Below are 18,816 nucleotides of genomic sequence, written 5' to 3' on the forward strand. Positions count from 1 at the left end.
CACTTTATTGGAAACACTTGTACACATGCTTATTCTTGTAAGTATCCAAATTCAGTCAGTTTTGCAAATTTGCAGTGCATAAAATAATGAACACACAGGTCAGGAGCTCCAGTCAATGTTCACATCCAACATCAGAATAGGGACAAAGTGTGATCTCAGTGATTTTGACTGTGGCAAGATTGTTCCAGATGGACTAGTTTGAGTATTTCTCCACTTTGGGCTCCTTAATACCAATCAGTCATCCACAGTCTATCTGAGTATTGTTGCTGACCATGTTCATCCCTTCATGGCCACAGTTCACCATCTTCTAATGGCTACTTCCAGCAGGATAATGCTCAAACTGGTTTCATGAACATGACAGAGAGTTCAGTGAACTTCAGTGTCCTCCCCAGTCTGCAGACCTGAATCCAGTAGAACTCCTTTGGGATGTGGTAGAACAGGAGATTGGCAGCTTAAATGTGCAGCTGACAAGTCTGTAGAAATGACCTGATGAATCATGTCAACATGGAGCAGAGTCTCAGAGGAAAGTTTCCACATCTTGTGGAATCAGTGACACAAAGAACTCAGGCTGTTATGACAGCAAATGGAGGCCCTACCCAGTATTGCTACGGTGTTTCTCATAAAATATACACTGGTGAGTTTATACCCTATACAGTTCCTCTTGTGCAGTGATTCTCCAGGGGGGCCTCTGTACAACCTTAAGAGGATTATAATGGAGGACTTGTAGATGTGATATCCGTCATTTGGATATCATAATTTAGGCACTTTTATCATCTATACCTCCACTTCCTCTGAAGAACTGTGGGGCAGCTTTGATCCCAGCATTGAGTAAGATAAAAAAAAAAACCCACACTATACTATTTCAGTGATGACTCAATGACCCCAAGAAGAAAGAGTCTGATCACATTAGCTAGCTAGTTGCTATAGTTACAGCAGTGCCACATATGATGTCAGTGCCAACCGAGTAGGCAAAAGAGCCTCAGATACTTCAGCTCAAAAACAAAAGGTGTTTCTAACAACCTGTCCTGTCGCCTTTCCCTCAGCTCTGCTGCCATGCCTCCGGGGATGGTGCGTCATCTTTCATTGTCAGCAGTCCGGACACTGCTGTCTCTCCTGCTAGCCATTGGCTGGCCATTCTTCTCATTACCTAGTGGCATTGTCCAAGGATCAGACTTTTTCCCCTCTAGTCATCATCTCACTTTTGTCCGGAATGACACACTGTTTGAGCACTTGGCCCTGCATCCCGACCCCAGTGTGAGTCGGGTCTACATCGGGGCTCGAGATCACCTGTTCCAGTTGGATCAATTCCTCCAACCTGAATTCCAAGATGACACCGGACCCGTTACAGATAGTCGGGAGTGCTTACCTCCTGTTACTGAAAGCAACTGCCCTCAGGCTAGGGCCACCAGTAACCACAACAAGCTCCTGCTGGTTGATCCCTATTCCATGCAACTTATTACCTGTGGGAGCGTCAATCAAGGAATCTGTCAGAAACGTAGTCTGAATTCTGTGAATGAGGTACTTTTTTCCACCTCAAAGCCAGTGGATACCCAATATGTAGCAGCTAACCACCCCAATGTTAGTACTGTTGGGCTTGTGGTTCGGTCCCATCCTGACAGGCAACCAGTACTGTTTGTGGGCCGGGGTTACACCAGCAGCCATCCTCCTATTTCCACAAGAAACCTCGCCCAGGAACCCGTCTTTTCCTACGAGGAGACCGCCAAGTTGGCTGTGGCTGGCCGTCTCTCAGAGTATGACCATCATTTTGTGGCATCGTTTGCCCACCGTCAGCATGTATACTTCCTCTTCTATAGACGGGACCTTAAGTCACAGTCGCGTGAATACCGCACCTACATCTCTCGTGTATGTTTGGATGACCAGTCCTATTACTCCTACGTAGAAGTACCCTTGACATGCCGTTCCAGGCCGGGGAAAATTTACAACTTGCTGCAAGCTGTCCAACTCGGGCTCTCCAAGGACGGTGTAGGGAGTCAAGGCTCAGAGATCCTTCTTGGTGTCTTCTCCACCCGTTTGGCTTCATCAACTCGGCCTAGTGAGGACTCTGCCCTCTGCATGTTTAACCTTGAAGATGTGGACCGCAGGATTAACTCCACCAGAGACCTGTGCTACACACAGATGGGTAAAGAAACAGGAATGGAGGCAGCCTACATTGAGTACGAAGTCAAGTCAAACTGTGCCAACCTGCCAGAGGTGAGTCACATTGTCACATTGAATTTGCTTGTTTGAGTGGTAACAAAAGTGCAAGTCAAAGAACACAATAATTAATTTGAGTACAAACCCTGTCGTCTAATCCTAAACAATGCTGTAGGTTAGACATTGTTCCATTACTAGGTACTATTAAAGGTTTGTTGTCTTGGCATACATTCTGTCATTATTACACCCATCTCTTATTACACTAAAAGCATGTACTGCACATCAAGTTATGTTTTAGCAGCATTAAGTGTGGTAACTGCTGTTGGATAAAAACAGTCTTAATAAACATAATATCTATAAATAAGAGAAAGCATGAACCAGGAGCACATGGCAAATTACAATAGGGAGCTCCCCACACCCCTGAAAAGGTCCAATATTTGGTCCAAACTGTTGTCATCCTAAATGTTTCCTCCATATTGTATTAATGAGGGGTTGCCCAGCTCACTGACAGTGCAGCAGGACATACAATAGATTAGAGTGATTGTACATTTTGCAAAAATCTTCAAATTTAGAATAAAACAATTGTGCTAATAATCTTGTGTAGTTTGGATAACTCACTGTGACCTAAAGTCCTGTGGAGTTGGTTATTAAAAAGGAATAGTGTCAGAGAGTATCAAACTGTTCAAAATAATTCAGAACAAACCGAACCTATTCCCTCTCTCAGTAACTAACACTGAATTATACATGAATAAGGGACTTACCAAACACTTTCTCCAGTGAAACCACACACTAGTGTCTAACATTCTGAGCCAGACAGCAGTTACACTGCTTCACTCCCATGTGTCAGTGTGTATAATTGCCTGTTTGTGCAACAGGGTGTTACTGAAAAGCGGTATGATGCTAATATCTCTATTTCATTCTTCCCCCCGTGTTGTTTTATATTGTTTAAATATTATTTTCTTTCTCTGAATGAAAATCTCCACACAGAGTGAGGACAGGGAGGGACACTGTCAACCAGTCACATAAGCCTGGTTAAATTCACTCTCCTCCTCGTCTCCATTGTTCTGTTTACAGAAGAACAAGCTGTGCAAATATTTTTTTTCTTTTTTAGATAAGTCACTTTTTTTTTTTCCCCAGTGATGACTATGCTGAATAAAAGGTTTCATCTGCAGAAGCTGTTGCTGTGCATCTGAAGCCGTTCTCTTCCAGCAAAGTGACCTCTGTATCAGAGAGGATGAAATTTAATTTGACATTTCTGTAACAGACAAATGTAATGTTGTGGAGGAGGGATTGAATTAGATATTAGATTTGCCCTCTCACAAGACCAACTCTGGAAATCCTGATTTTACGTGGTGTGTTCATGTTCGTGCATCTTGGTGTCTACTCCATGTAAGCACTGCTTTTGCATTTATAGCTTTGACATCTTTATTACACCTTTATTATCATTTCCTCCTGTGTTGAGGATGTGGAGCAGTGCTGACCCCTCAACCTGTGAAGCCACGTACAGCCACGTACAGCCACGTACAGCAGATTGGCTCAAGGGCAGAAGGTAGTGTGCAGGCAGTGTAATTTAATAGAACCTCTGGTCAGGGAGGGATCGATCAGCTGCATTAGCCGTGCGTAGTGAGGTGGGGCTGTGGGTAATGTTTAACAAGGCCTGACGAGGATGGATAAAGACACACCAGGCAGAGACAAGGCTGTGAAGAAGAAGGGTAGAAGAGATAAAAAGAACACAGAAGCAGAGTGGAGCAGAAAAATGAAGAGCAAGAAGTGAAAGAAAAGGGAAAAGGTGGGGTAGGAAGTGGAAGGGACAGATATGAATATATGGAAGTAAAGAAAGCAAAGGTGAAAAACTAAAAACAGTGGCGTGCATATTGTTTACAAAGTACAAGAGTCATGATGTGTGTGAACAGAGTTCACAATAGGCAGGCATGTGTCTAGATCTCTACACCATCAGGACAGGACAGTTTACACTGACAACAATGTACGCTAAACATCAGCTGAGTTCTTGATATAATCAGTATCGCACTGCACTGTGATCCATCAAAACCAAATTTCACATGCTATCTGAGAGATGACCATATATTCATTTCAGAAAAGAACATGGAATCAGTTATAAGATATTAATCTTTTTTTGGCGCCCTCCCTAAGTCCCAATACTAAACAGCAAATTTTGGAGCAAGCTTCCAAACAACTAAACCAAATCTGGTTACAATTTCTTAAACCAATTTATATGAATGACAACATTTAAAAATGTGTAAACCCAAACAGAACAGAGTATCAAAATAAAACATGATAACTTTTTGTGTGCTTTTTGGTTCGGTCCAGACTTTTCATGTGTGAAATTTTGGAAGGATTAAATCGAATTTGAAACCTGTTAAAACTTTTAAAGGTTTTAGATATAGTTCAAAATGGTGGAAAGTCATGTGGTCAAATGATGTGAAATCATCCACAGAATCAAGGGAAGAAATAATTTGGTAATAATACTAATACTACCACTACTAATGATAATAAACAGTTCCTAGAGGGTTCCAGCACCTGCAGTGATTGGAGTCCTACAAAGGGAATTCAAAGCAAACCATATGGCCAGAGTGAAACAATGATGAGAGATGTGGAGCTGAAAGAGATTTACAGTGTGATTAAGACGTCAAATCTCTATTGGATCCCTGTGCGCAAACAAATCAACCTCCATCCTGGTTCAGTCTTTGCCAGGACAGTCCCTCGCACGCGAGGTCTAAGCCTTGGGGAACATGCTTTGTGATCAGAGTTCAGAATTCCCACCGAACATTAGTAGCTGAAATGCAAGCTTTGGCAATCTGTTGTCGTTTTCTTAGTCCCCAGTGGTTATGACCGTCTTAAATCTTTATGGCTAAAAGTCCAGTTGATTGCAGTCAGCACAGTACTGTGTTATTACAGTGTAATCACAGATTCCCATCAGCCAGGCCGGTCAGTGACAAGCCAGCCTTTAAGCTTCCAAGTCATGTTCCTAGACTGGATGTCATGACTTCATAACTATTTCAGTGTGCATAATGTAGTTTGGGGCTATTCTTAGCATGCAGGCATCTCTGCTTGTTTTCCTCTAATGGTTGGGTTCATTCCACATGGTTTAATCAATACTAACTTATGCCTATATATAGCTGTTTGGACACTGTCGGCTGTGTTATTACAACCAGGTTTTAAAGTTGGACGGTTTCAGTGGTGAAATCAGGAAAATATTTAGGCTGTGCTGTTTTTGTGAGATTGTATGTGTCTGAGTGATTAAAGGTCAGCAGTGCTGGTATCATGAGAAGTCTCTGTTTCTTAAAGGCTCCCTGTGTAGTTTTAGACCTGTAGTAGAGCTGTGGAGCTGTGTTTCTATGAGCGGATACACAGAAGAACAAGTGAAGGTACATGTGGATGTTAACAATACAGGATTTTAAATATTGTAACAGTCAACTCTGTAAATGTTTTATGAGGAAGGAAGTGTACTCACCATGTTTGTTAGACGTCAGGGATACACACACTGACAGGTGAAAGTTGTTTGTTTTTTAAAAAAAAAACTCCACCCGGCTCCTTTAAGAGCAGGACAGATAAGTCAGTTCACTGCAATAGACCAGGCATCCTTCAAGTAGCCTCCAGCAGCCTGAGCTCCCAGGGTCATTGCCTCCACTTCCAGTTGTTAGCAGTGATGAAGCAATGACCTTGTGGAAAAATGATATGTGTGGAATGAAAAGCAACAACCCTCCATCCTGCTGAACTGTGGAAGCAACAACAAATAGTCTTTAAGCTTTAAAGCACAGAGTGGAGAAATCACAGGATTCCAGTGATAGTTTGTTCCCAAACTCCAGCCCTCCCTCAGTAAATCCTGCTGGGATTTTACAAACCTCCACAACTCTGCTGTTATGTTCCTGGCAACTGGTTAACAAAATTAATGACAAATGACTTGAAGGGATTTTTTTTTTTTTTTGCAGGCAGTAGAGCATTTAGTTACATTTCATGGTTAAATTTAGTGTTATTTATTTTTCTGATCTAATCTTCATTTTACCATGCACTGATTTCTCCCTCCTGTATCCCCACTTTTAGAACACCCTGGACGCCTACCCCTGCGGCTCAGACCACACCCCGAGCCCAATGGCCAGCCGAATCGCCGTGGAGGCAGAAACCATATTGGACAGCCCCTCTGCCCGTCTCACCGCTGTGTCCGTCAGCGTGAGAGCGGGACATACCATCGCCTTCCTGGGAGACTCCAAAGGGAATCTGCACAAGGTAACATCGTCAGTTTGCACACACACAAAGGAAATCCACTAGTGCATCTTCTGCATGTGCTGATTGTGATGTTGTGCAAAGATTGTTGGATTCATGTGGGAATAAGTAATCATTTGGCATACTCGAAAACTTGTGTCATTATTTTTGTATTCAGACCTGATTGCTCAGACGCAGCAGTCAACCCTGCAGACCTCCAGTTCAGCTCTTTCCTCTGTTCACCTCCAGATGCCAGCTGTTATCTATTCTCTATCTATTCTCTATCTTTTCTCTTGCCAGCCAGTGGAGGTCTAAAATAGTCTCAGTGTGTAGAGGCAGGCAGAACTCAACACCCCAGCAATAATCTCAAGAGCTGAATCTTGGTGATTGTGCATTAATGATTTCAAGTCATTGTTAAAGGAACAAACCATGGTTTTATGTAGACATTCCTCTTGTACTAATGGAATTCGTCTAGTACATGATGCAAACATAGACCATCAAAACCATCAGTGTATCACTGGTGCTGTTACCTCAGAGACTCTGGTGTTCTGAGTCATTACTAATAAAAAAAAATTTTAAACAAGCTCTTACCATATGTCACATCGATTCATGAGCTCTACAGCTGAAAGTCATTAAGTCTTTTTTTCAGACCTTTTATAGGTGAACGTCTGTATGTTCATTGGTTCACTCATTAACCACAACCTTTACCTGTTTATAGACATGGAGTAAGATGTTCCTTCAAGGTTTTGTCTCTGTCACGTGATGTTCTGTCATCGTCTTCCACCAGTGTCCTTCAGAAAAACTGTTGAACTTTTTGTTTATGTCTTGACTGGTTCCAGACAATCACTTGGGACAAAAACAAAAAGGAGAAATACACCTACTTCCATCTAATGTTAGCCAGTGTGACAGGATAGTAGACTCTGCCTTTTTATAGCTTATAAGATTCAGTTTCTGTTGATGCAGCTTTTATTCAACTCTTCAGTCATTTCAGAGGCTGTTTAAATTCATGGCGGTGTTGAATTGCATTATACTGTGAAGTGTTAGTAATATTTGGCCCACCCCTAGTTATGGCAATGAGAGTCGATTTTGCATAATGTTCCTTCATTGCGTTTTCATGCCTGAGGGAGTGGGGGGGGGTGGGGGACATGAAGCAGTAAATAAGAACTTCTCCATGAACAACAGAAGCTCAGTCTGCTATAAAGAAGGAGTCCTAGCTTCCAGTCGTGGGTCACTCAGCAGAGACGTCTGGACTCTTCTGTCATTGTGAACAGCCCGTAAGCGTTTCGGCTCGATGTCCGGATCATATGAAGCGACGCGCTCACTGGGCTGTCAGTTCGATTTCCAAGGTGTGGCGGTTGAAGGTAGGGGTCCCAGTTTAGTCACAGAGGGGTCACATATGGACTGTGTGTGTGTGTGTGTGTGTGTGTGTGTGTGTGTGGGTTCAGACGGGGTCAGGGTGAAGTTGGTCACATACAAGGAGGAAGTAATGTTGTGTTGTGGATGAAGCAGTTGGAGAAAAGCAAAGGGGACAACAAGCATTTGTGATTGAATAGAACTTGTCAGCTGAGTGTGTGTGTGTGTCTGGAAGGATAAAAGCTTTTTAGGACGCTTGGTGTTGGACTCACACACTCATCACACTCATCTAAAAACCTGTATCAGTTAGAGTGTCAGTGGTGCAGCGACAGTGTGTGGAGGCTGCTTCATATCAGGAGCTGACAGATTGTGATCTTGCCTCCAGACAGCTGCGTCTCTGTCTTTATTTTTTTTCGCAGTGGTGACTTGTGGTTGAGGCCCCCAGTACACGGAGAAATAGCACAATGACAGCTCAGTTCGGTTTCATTCATGTAGCAGCAAATCATAACACACGTTATCTCAGTGTTACTGAGAGAAGCCCAGCAGTTCCAGGAACAGATGTATGTGTTGTGTGTAAAAATGTTACATAGAACAATATCAGCAGTGACAACAGAAATTAATACCAGATAATGATAATGATAATAATAACAATAATAAAGTGAACAATCACCAACCGGAGCAAGAAAAGATCCCGAACAAGTGCGAGCCATGCCATCATGGCTCCTTATGTCTAACATAGTCATCTGCAAGGAGCCAATCAGCTGCTGCAGCTGGTCTGTTCCTCCAATCACCTCCTTGTCTAGGCGAACTCCTATTTGAAGACAGGGAGAGAGGACAAACTGCAGGAGAGAGAAGACACAAAGTTAATGAATGCAGCAATGTGATATAAATTCATGGGAAAGGAGAGAGAGGAAGAGAGGAAAAGTGCTCAGTGCATCATGGGAGTTCCCCCGGCAGCCTCGGCCTATAGCAGAATAACTAAGGGGTGGTTCAGTGCTCAGCTGTCATGGAGAGAATGACCCTAAGGTTCCTTACAGTAGCTAATAACATGACCAGCCTGATCTCCATGAACACTCTGTGGATTTGTCCAAACAGCCAATGCACCGACTGTACAGATGTAACCTGAGCTAAAAAATACAAAGTTACAGGTAAAAGTGTCAGATTTAACATAGCTGTTATGAGACATCACATACATACATACAGCAGTGGGACAGAATAATGGACAGCTTTTCCTTACATGATCCAGACCCTTGAGAAGAGTCCAACCACCAGGCATCAAAACCCTGTCTCCCAACCTGAGCTGCCCCCACACCACACCACACCACACCACACCACACCACACCACACCACACCACACCACACCACACCAGTTTTCTGTTTTTATTGTTGTTGTAAATGTGGTTTCAGATCAGACAAAACACTCATGACTACACTCATTCATTCATGAACAAGCAGCTATTAAGGTCATTGATTTTCCTGCATTATGTGTAATTCCAGACACATGGATGAGCGGTCTCAGCTGTATACACGGGCTCCTCTCTGAACTGTGTGGATTTTTCTGTGCTACACGACACAAATGTTCTTTCTGTGTCTTGTTGTTCAATCATCATAGTAGCAAATAATATAACATCCGGCACAAACAAAACTGTGGAAGCAAACTGTTGTTAAAAATGATCTGATCATTAACAGAGCAGAGGTACTCAGGTTTATGTGACCAGGGACAAGTCACTGAGGTGAAGGCTCTGAAACGAGAGGAGAGGAAAATACAAAATAAAACAGGAAACATTCATCAACCTGCTCCTAAACTTTTATGCTTAGAGAAAATGGATGCACACAGTTCATCTGTCGAATCAACAAAAATCACACAAAGCATCAAACTAACTTTCTAATCAAACTAACTCATATTTCTATTAATAGTAATGTTCCCCATTTCCTTTCTTTTGTATAATAGGGTTTGTATGATGTTTTTTTTTTTAACTAAAATTAATACTGTCTTCTTTATTATTTCTCAGTATTCTTATAATTTTATGCTCTTATAGCATTTTGGCTAAATTGGGCACATTTACAGCTGTGCACTGTCTCTGTTAAATAAACCAATGTATAAAAATAATGTAGTATCCTACAGCATCTGAAGGCCTTGGTCAGGGAGATGAGCAGGAACACAGAGCTTCAGTATGCAATGGTTGTTCTGTAGCTTCCACTGTAACTTTCTGTCTTACATTTCCCACTCCTCATTTGACTTTTATGTTTATATATTTTAGCTTTCATATTTTGTGCGACTGTTTTGAAATAATAAGTCCTCCACACTTACACACAAAGCTCCTGGTCTTCATCCGGTCTCCTGTTCCTTTACATGTTTGAAGAGCGGAGTGTCTTTCAATCACTCGTCTCTGAGTGGGTCTGTGTGGTCTCAGTGATAGGCTGAAGTCTGGAGGGACAGTTATTAAAGTCTGGACAGTCTGTCTTTGAGAAACTGTGGGATCAAAGAGAGAGAAGTGTGTTGGACTGCATAGCTGACCTCAAATCCTCCGCATACCTGGAGGATCGGATTAGCCCGGCATCAGGGAGACATCCCGGCCTGAATCACCATATCATATTCATCACACCCTCCAGTGTCTGCTACTGTGCGCACACACACACACACACACACACAGGCCTGAACACATACGGCAAACCAGGGAACTTACACTTCCTCTGGACCTTTGCTGGATTGTAGTCTCTGCTCCATCACGGTTACCTATTTTAATGTTGAAGTTGATTCACATTTTCAGTTGCAGCTCAGTTCGTGATTATTTCCAGGTTGTTAACTAAAACACGATCATAACACTGCTTCGTTTCCTCAGGTGTTCCTGGGACCAAACGGCGAGGTGGAGGAGTACTCCGTCGTCTCCATTCAGCAGAACGCAGCCATCAGCTCGGACCTCATCCTCGACCAGAAGGAGGAGCATCTCTTCATCATGACCCACAACATGGTATGTCTGCACACACACAGAGATGCAGCATGCAGTAAGTGGACTCTGGAGGTCACGTTTTATGGGTTGTCCCTTCCTGCATTGTAGTAATAAAGCTAAAGGGAAATAATTCAGACAGATCTTATTTCTGCCCCAGTTCTCCCTCCTCCTCCACTCAGGCCGTCTGTAGCTGGGATTATTCTAATGACCATATTTTCATTTTGCATTGTTCCACTGAGAAAAGTGGGCCACCTATTCTTTCTAATCAGATTTTTTTGGAAGCTTAGTATAGATGGCTTGCATGACTGAACATGATTGTGTTGTTCCCGGTTCCAGCTACAGAAGAGACCGGTGGCTGAGTGCCAGCAGCACCCGGACTGCCACTCCTGCCTGCTGGCCCACGACCCCTACTGTGGCTGGTGTGTCCTGGACGGAAGGTAAGATAAACACCAGCAGTGAACTCCAGCCCTGGATGTGTCCTCATCTAGCAAAAAAAAAAAAAAAAAAAAAAAAAAAAAAGATTAATTACCGATAGTGTGTGAATCAAGTCATCAAATCGACTAAGAAATTAATTTGTGACAATTTTGGTAATTACCATTTATCAAGATCAAGTCTGAAGCTCTGGCTGGTTGCAGCAGCCATTTGTTTCTGTTTGTTTTTAGTTAATTTAGTTAATCTCTTTAATGTATGTTTAGATTTATTGTTCATTAGACAAAATGAGTCACGTGAAAACATCAGCTATGATATGAGCAGCATTTTGTCTGTATTTTTATTATTATTATTATTTTTACACTGCTCAACAAAAATATAACAAATATATAACATATACTACCACAGAAAGAGCTGCAGAACTATAGTAACCAGATTTGAATATTACTGAGTTCCATTCTTACTGATAAAGCCAGTGTCTGTAACCTGAACAGAATCAGGCTACAAATATTACATGGTACTTCTTAATGCTGAAACAGAGCATAACAGCAGAACAAGTAGAAAAGAGCTCTAAGTCCAGAGTCCTGACTCAGTCATGTCACTTCTGCAGCAACATCTGTACAGGTTTCTGACTGTAGCCAACATCAGCCTCCACTGTCATCTGGTCACATACTGCTGTGGTGTTTTACTGCTCATTTGTAGGAGCAGGACAGTGTCATTTCAGCAGTCATAGTCTCACCACATTTTCAGGCTAGTTATCAGACCGACGAGGACTCAGGCCGTTAAATCAGGAGACTTTTGTAAGCCTGAGAATTTGAATTTTCACTTCTAAGAAGGAGGATGTTTGATTTTTGTTTCTCATTTAAAGCACCTCATCTTATTTTAAGCTACATTTTAAGTTTTATTATAAGCAACACTGACGTCATGTTATTCTGTTGTTGCTTTTGTATAATATACAAGGCAATAGTACAATAATAAAAGATGCAAAATTCAGTATTATACTACATGAATTAGCTGCTGCTGCTGATGTGAAATGTTTGCTTTAGATTCACACAGGTCTGGTTAAAAGAATTTCACTGAAAAAGAGAACGTTCAGCATGGCAGCTTGTAGTGAAGTATCAGCAGACGCTCGTGTTGTTCAGACCTGACTGAGTTTGCTCTGGTGGATTTGTGTTCGAGTGTGATGAAAGAAATCCACCACCCTGTCCCATCTGTGCCTCGTCTCGCTCCTCCCTGCTCTGCCTCACCACCTGCCTGCCCACCTCCCTCTCACTTGGATTCTCCCTGTTTTTTTCTGGCTTCACCTTTATTCTTGTTTTTAAATTAGTTTTTCTTTCCTAGTCCACATATTTTTTTTTGTAACTTGTTCCCCACATTCTTTACAGTAAACACTGTATTTTCTCAGTCCAGCTGGAGTGAAAACCAGACGTCTCAGCTACTTAGAAAAGCATATTAACAATCCAGGAAGGAGCTGTTTTGCAGGTTTACAGTCTCAGTATGATTTATGGATTTGCAGTAGTTACTGAAAGTGACTCACATGGTTTAATATAATAGTAATTGTTATACTGAGTGAGAGACATGGAGATTGAGGACTTTTATATGACTTAACGCTGCATCCTCGGTGTTCTTCCCACAGGTGTGTGTTGCAGTCGGAGTGCGCTCGTGGGAAGCAGCCAGGTCAGTGGCTGTGGAGCTTCGACATGGAGCAGCAGTGTCTGACCGTCCAGAACCTCAGCCCCTCCAACATCAGCAAGGAGGAGAGCAGGATGGTGAGTCTGCAAGCCCAACAACAAAGCAGCAAAGCCTAACTACTAATGTACCTGTAGGATCTGAGGGACAATGGGAGTCTTTGTTTGCAGATTCTGTTGACAGAAACACATCTTTTCTGGTTGGTGTTGTCTGCTGATTAAGATAAAATTATCCACCTCGAGCACCGACAGGTTTTTCTTAAGAATACCTTGCAAAACAGAAGTCTCAGATTCCTGCTCTGATGGTGCAGCGTGTACATGATCATCTTCTGTGTGTGTACATGCTCCCACATACCAAAACACCGTCAAGATCAGGCTCACGTATCGCGCCACAACTCCTCCAAACCAAACCCATTATCAGATCTTTGGGGAGATTTACTGTATGCTGGCTGGTGAGAGTGATAGAGACCTGTCCTGGTGTAGAAGGAAAGAATCGAATCAGTGATCTGTGTGGGAGGTGGTGCCACCAGGTAGCAACAGAGACACAAAAGATATAAACAGTGCAAACGCTGTGTTTCATCACAGGAGAAATAAGTTGAAATAAACAGTGGGTGTAATTTAAAGCAGTTAGAATCAAACCTGAGTTTTCTTGGGGCTTAACAGGCTCAACAGACTAAAAGGTAGGTGGGCTTTTTACTGCGTATTGCTCGTATATCATGTCATGGAGAACATCACAGCTCGTGACAGCTGCCATACTGATGGTCCACAGTGTAAACGTATTAACAGTGGCCACGGAGGCAGCTCATTTCATTTAAAATACGCCTTATCAAATAACATTCCCACAGTGTGTACATCAAGTAACTGTGGCTTAGATTTCATCACATTTGTCTTAGAAAGCAATGCAGAGTTTCATGGATATAAACAATTAAAGCTGAGGACATGCAGACTATTCCACACTCAGTAACCCATAATGACAAAAGGAAAACATGTTTTATAAAAAACTCAAATCTGTCATATACAAAAGTATTCAGAGCCTTTGCGGTGACACACCAGACTGTGGTCAAGTGCTTTAATTACCCTTGAGATGTTTCTGGAACTTGACTTGGAGTCCACCTGTGGCAAACTGAACCGAAACTTCATCTACAGAAAAGCCAAGAAAAGACTTCCCTGTAGAGGTCATACGATGTGGACAGAGGATGTCTTTGAACTGCAGTGTGGAGACATCACATGAATGAGCCAAATATAATGAAGTATAATAAGTCTAGAGGTCTGTTCAGTGTGATTCATGATCCTGCAGCAGGGAAACCAGGGAAATCTAGTTTTCAAATCACATTATTCCACACTGACATCTACAAGTGAGCAGATCAGATTTATGTTTCAGACAGTTTAATCACTTACTGTCATTATGACCGTCACTGTCCTCTGCTAGAGCACAGGTGTGGACTTACTAATGCTGTGTTTTCTGTCTCATAACTCTGACTGCAGCAGTCTGGAACCTGGTCCAGTTATTCTGACGCTGTTCAGTGTTTGTCTGGTCTCTACCAGTCTGCTGCTGGATGTTGGCTGTCATTACATTTAGCCCATAATCTGCATATGTAGACCCCATATGGACTTCTGAAGTCCTCATACACAGTGGCTCTGTCTGAAGTGATCCACCAGTGGTTTGACTCAGTGTCACTGTTTCATCTTTCCTCAGGTGTCTCTGTCAGTCCCTGGCCTTCCAGTGTTAGAGAAGGATGAGTCCTACTCCTGCTTTTTCCAGGACAGCTACAGTCCTGCCACTGTCACCAAAACTGGGGTCACCTGCCAGTCCCCCGACACCAGCAGAGTACCCATGGTTCCTCCAGGACGGGGTGAGTGTGCCAGACTCCAGCCTTTCTGGATGAAGCTGGAGTTTAATTTCTGGTTTGAACTTTTCAACTTTGTGTTTGGAGGATTTGTCCGTATTCTGAAACAAGATTAATCTCCAAGTGTGTGTGTTTCCGTATATATGTGTCCAGATATACCTTACGTGTGTACAGTTCAATCCCTCTTTCCAGAAATCTAGGCTAACCCAATCCATTTTTTTTTCTAAGCCAGTTTACACAGCAGGGAGTAATCTGTATTTTAAAGCATTAATCCATTAGCTATACTGCTTATCCTGTGATGGTTGCCGGGTTGGAGGGTGGTGGGGGGGGGGGGGGCAGTCCCAGCTGACATTGGGGCAAGAGGCAGGGACAGGTCAAAGGTTAAAACATATAGCTTCCTATAAATCTGTTCCACGTAGTGATTCTGTACTTTGATGTGCTCTGACTGCCTTGGTGGGTTGATGCTTTAACGTGCTGAGAGCAGCTCATTTGTTGTAGTGAGCCAGAGACAATGATGAGAGAAGATTAAAGGGGCTTGTAAATGCATACTGAAGCCTCTGCAGAGGTCACACTCACCCAAACATTCAAACGATTTGTCTCTCTCTCTCTCTCACACACACAAACACACACACACATATACACACACAGAGGTTCCCATGCCTGCATTCCTGAAACTTGCAGCTTGTCTTAGTTCTCAGGGTGCAGGGCTCAGGCAGAATCAGCCCGGGGCTTTTCCATAGGGGTTTACTGAGCTATGGACACACAGGCTGTATTTAAGGATCAAGCTGTGGCTTACCTTTACTTAAAGAGGGTTAGTGCCAGCGCTCACTTAATAAAAAATGGAGCCGAGGGCCTGTAAAGACAACTGTTGCTTTACAATTCGAGCTCAGACTCTCGTCTGACTGCTGCCTGTTTTACAAAAAGACATCAGACAGTTTTAACTTCAGGTTGGCAGCAAGTCTGAAATGTATTCAGACTGGGTCGTCCTCATCTGCCGGGAAATGTTAAATTTCAAATCACCATTTTGAATCTAACATAGGTCATTTGTGTGATTCACGTAAAGCCGAAAAAAAAAAGCTTCTGGCTTCTGTGTTTGACACACTTATGACGATGTGTGAAGCTTGGGGCTGTTAATCATCCAGATAAGACTGAGCTGTTTTGATTTAGTGAACTCTCACCATCATAATTTAGACATATGTCAACATTAGTCTGACATTAGTTAGTGTGCCTGTTATTCCAAAGTCCATTCCCCAGTTAAACAGTTTACTTCTGGATTTGTTTTGAAACATGAGACTAATTCATGTAGACATTGAGCTAAAATGGACTGGTGTTACTTATGATGTAGTTAAACTGAACGAAGGCAGCAAATGCAAAAGCCTGTCTTTTCATTGACCAAACACCAATTGCAGTAACTGTGCAAAAGCAGAATCATCACCTGACAGTGAAGCTGACCCCTCAGCTCAGCAGATGGTTTTACAGCCCAGTGTTTGGGTTCAGTCGCAGCTCTCTCATCCACCTCACTCCCAGCATCAGGCAGCTGCTTTCAGCACAGACAGGCTCTGATAAACCCACTGTACGCTGCCTGCAGAGCAGAGAGCAGCAGACACACACTGTTAGCAACCAGCTGGTGAGAACAGAGCGTTTAGCAGCTAAAGAGACAGTCACTCTGTGTCTGTGGATGTCTTATGACTAGCTGATCATTAGAACTACGGAATAAGATTAGAAATAGCAAAACCTTATACTCACCAGGTCCACCAGGGTACTGGTCCCCAAAATGAAAAAAATAAGACCAAAACCTTTATATCTCAGATTTCTCCTTATTGAGTGCCACTGTGCAGTGTAGATCCTGCGGCTTATTAAGTTTCTCTTCCGTGTTGAGCACATGTTTGTTAGGAGTCAGGTCTCACACAGCCCTGAGCCTGCTGTGTTTACGTCTGCACTGTCTTGGGCTGAGGATGGAGGGTGCACATGGGGTTTATTAGGCCTCTGTGTTTTGGTTGTCTGGACCAAACCTTCTCCCACGTTCCCTCAGAGTGTTTTCAGGAGCATCGCCCTCGTCCCAGACTTTCTTAATCAGAGACAAGAAGCCTGGCCAAATATTTTCAGAGCCCTGCTTACTCAGCTCTGAGCTGATGTTACCCTGTGTTGTTTTCAGCTCTCCCTCACACTGTCTCTCTCTCTCTCTCTCTCTCTCTCTCTCTCTCTCTCTCTCTCTCTCTCTCTCTCTCTCTCTCTCTCTCTCTCTCTCTCTCACTGTTTTGTTGTTCTCAGACTTTGTCAGAGTCACATTGTCTCTTCGTTTTGGCGACGTCACCGTCACAGCAAGGGATTTCATCTTCTATGACTGCATGGCTGTGAAGCAGCTGTCTGGCAGCATGCCGTGAGTTACCACTGATCATTTATGAGTTCTGCTCTCCTTGTCTCCTCCTGACCTGCCCTGCTCATTTCTATTTGCAGATCTTGTAATGAAGTCATATCCTCTATCTGGGACTGTCCTTTTTCCCTTCTATCCGGATCATTCTTTGTCTCTCCATCAGTTCACCCTTCACCTGTCTGTCTTATGTCTATGTTTTTCTTCTCACTTTCTCTTCTACTTTAAATTCTGCTCTCCAAACCTGTGACCCTGTCCTCAAAATACGCTTCTTTCATGTTGCTTAAAAAACATCCTTAAAAAGCAGAGGGTTCCGGATATGGGATGGGGTCAAAAGCACAACAGTCACAGAGACAGAAAGGCGATGTTACAGGTGTCGGATTCACTGGAGGATTCTCACCTAGACAGTGCTTTATGAAAAGACCCTGAGGCGACTGTCAGAGTGTGAGAACAACCACTGAACCGTGGCCTGTAACTTGCTGTGCTTCATTGCCAATGAAATTATAAAAATCCCAGAAATCTTTTATTATTTTATTGTATGTGATCATCTTGAAGTCAGTCCTGTTTTTTGGGGTCTTGGCACATAATGAATCAGTAACAGAGGAGCAGTGGACTGAAAACACCGAGCAGCACCTTTTCAGCCGTTTACCTCGCTGAAGCTCTCACTGTGGAGCTGCACTAACCAGTGCATGTAATCAGATTTCAGCAGCATTTTCTGCTCCCACTAAGTTTCCTGTTTCCTGCTGAAAGTGGACAGTTTACAGCATAGGTCAGAGAGGACTGGGTCCTCTGGTGGTGACGTCAATTCAGAGACTATTTCCACTAAGAGAGAGTGAAGAGAACCAGAAGAAAAGCTGCTTTGTTTTTGAAGAGTTAAAGAAAATGAGTAATACTGAGCCGTGATCAAAGTGGATGAGAATGTTGTACCCTCTCAGCATCACTGTGAACTCTTGTTCAGTATCTTCTCTGATCTCCTCCACTGTGTTTCCACACATGCTCACTCTGTCAGACTCTCTCTCTTTCTGCGGCAGCCGTCCTCTTCTCTTCCAATCACTCTGATAAGAAACTGATGCTCAATTCATTTAGATCCCTGACCTTTCTTACCACTGGGGGCAGATAGGCAGCAATTGGATTACTCTGTGTGGTACAGCCCACTGTAGCTGTATCTCCCTCCCTGTGGCTATCGATCCTTGTCTCTTGTCCTGCGTCTCACTAGATAAAAAGCCCATAATACGTCTACTAGACCTCTGCACTTTTCTCCTCACAGCTTCTAACCCTGACTCATTGTATACCTCCCTCTATCCACAGAGGATATTATTGTATGTCTCTGATCTGTACATCCTCTTATTTGTCTCTGCAGTTGCCGCGGTTGTGTTTTGAGCCAGTGGGGCTGTAACTGGTGTGTTCACCAGCACCTGTGTACCCACAAGCCCACCTGTGAGACGGGGGTGATCATCTACAACCAGCACGTAAGTCACTGCAGTGTAGTTTTACAGCAGCAGAGGAACAGCACTCACTGAGGTGGAAAGGAATGAGACTTAGACACTTGAATCCTGGAGTTTCACACCGTCACCACTCATTGGTGGAGACTTGCGCTTTTCATGTGTTCATTTTCTGATCACATGAGACAGAGAGGTACCTTCACTGGAAGGATGAATGTTATGTTTTCTAACAGTGTATTTTTACATACATTCATTAATGCTCACAAATGTTTTGTTGTGCCTCATTTGTCAGTACCAGCCTACATGATCTGTAACTCATAAACAACAATAACAGCAGGTTGTGTGTTTAACATCACATTT

General features: G+C 43.0%; 1 protein-coding gene across 1 annotated transcript in view; it reads left to right on the top strand.

The window, feature by feature from the left end:
- The window catches only part of plxnb1b (plexin b1b), an 83,265-nt gene that overhangs the window by 51,495 nt on the left and 12,954 nt on the right, over positions 1-18,816 (top strand). The window contains exons 4-11 of the mRNA XM_041033839.1: positions 1,044-2,211; positions 6,217-6,399; positions 10,572-10,700; positions 11,016-11,116; positions 12,745-12,877; positions 14,493-14,649; positions 16,915-17,023; positions 18,375-18,483. Coding sequence (XP_040889773.1) covers positions 1,054-2,211; positions 6,217-6,399; positions 10,572-10,700; positions 11,016-11,116; positions 12,745-12,877; positions 14,493-14,649; positions 16,915-17,023; positions 18,375-18,483 — 2,079 coding nt within the window. The 5' untranslated portion in view covers positions 1,044-1,053. The remainder of the gene's footprint in view (positions 1-1,043; positions 2,212-6,216; positions 6,400-10,571; positions 10,701-11,015; positions 11,117-12,744; positions 12,878-14,492; positions 14,650-16,914; positions 17,024-18,374; positions 18,484-18,816) is intronic.

This window comes from Toxotes jaculatrix, chromosome 3 (assembly GCF_017976425.1).
Source record: "Toxotes jaculatrix isolate fToxJac2 chromosome 3, fToxJac2.pri, whole genome shotgun sequence".
In the NCBI taxonomy this organism is placed as follows: Eukaryota; Metazoa; Chordata; class Actinopteri; family Toxotidae; genus Toxotes; species Toxotes jaculatrix.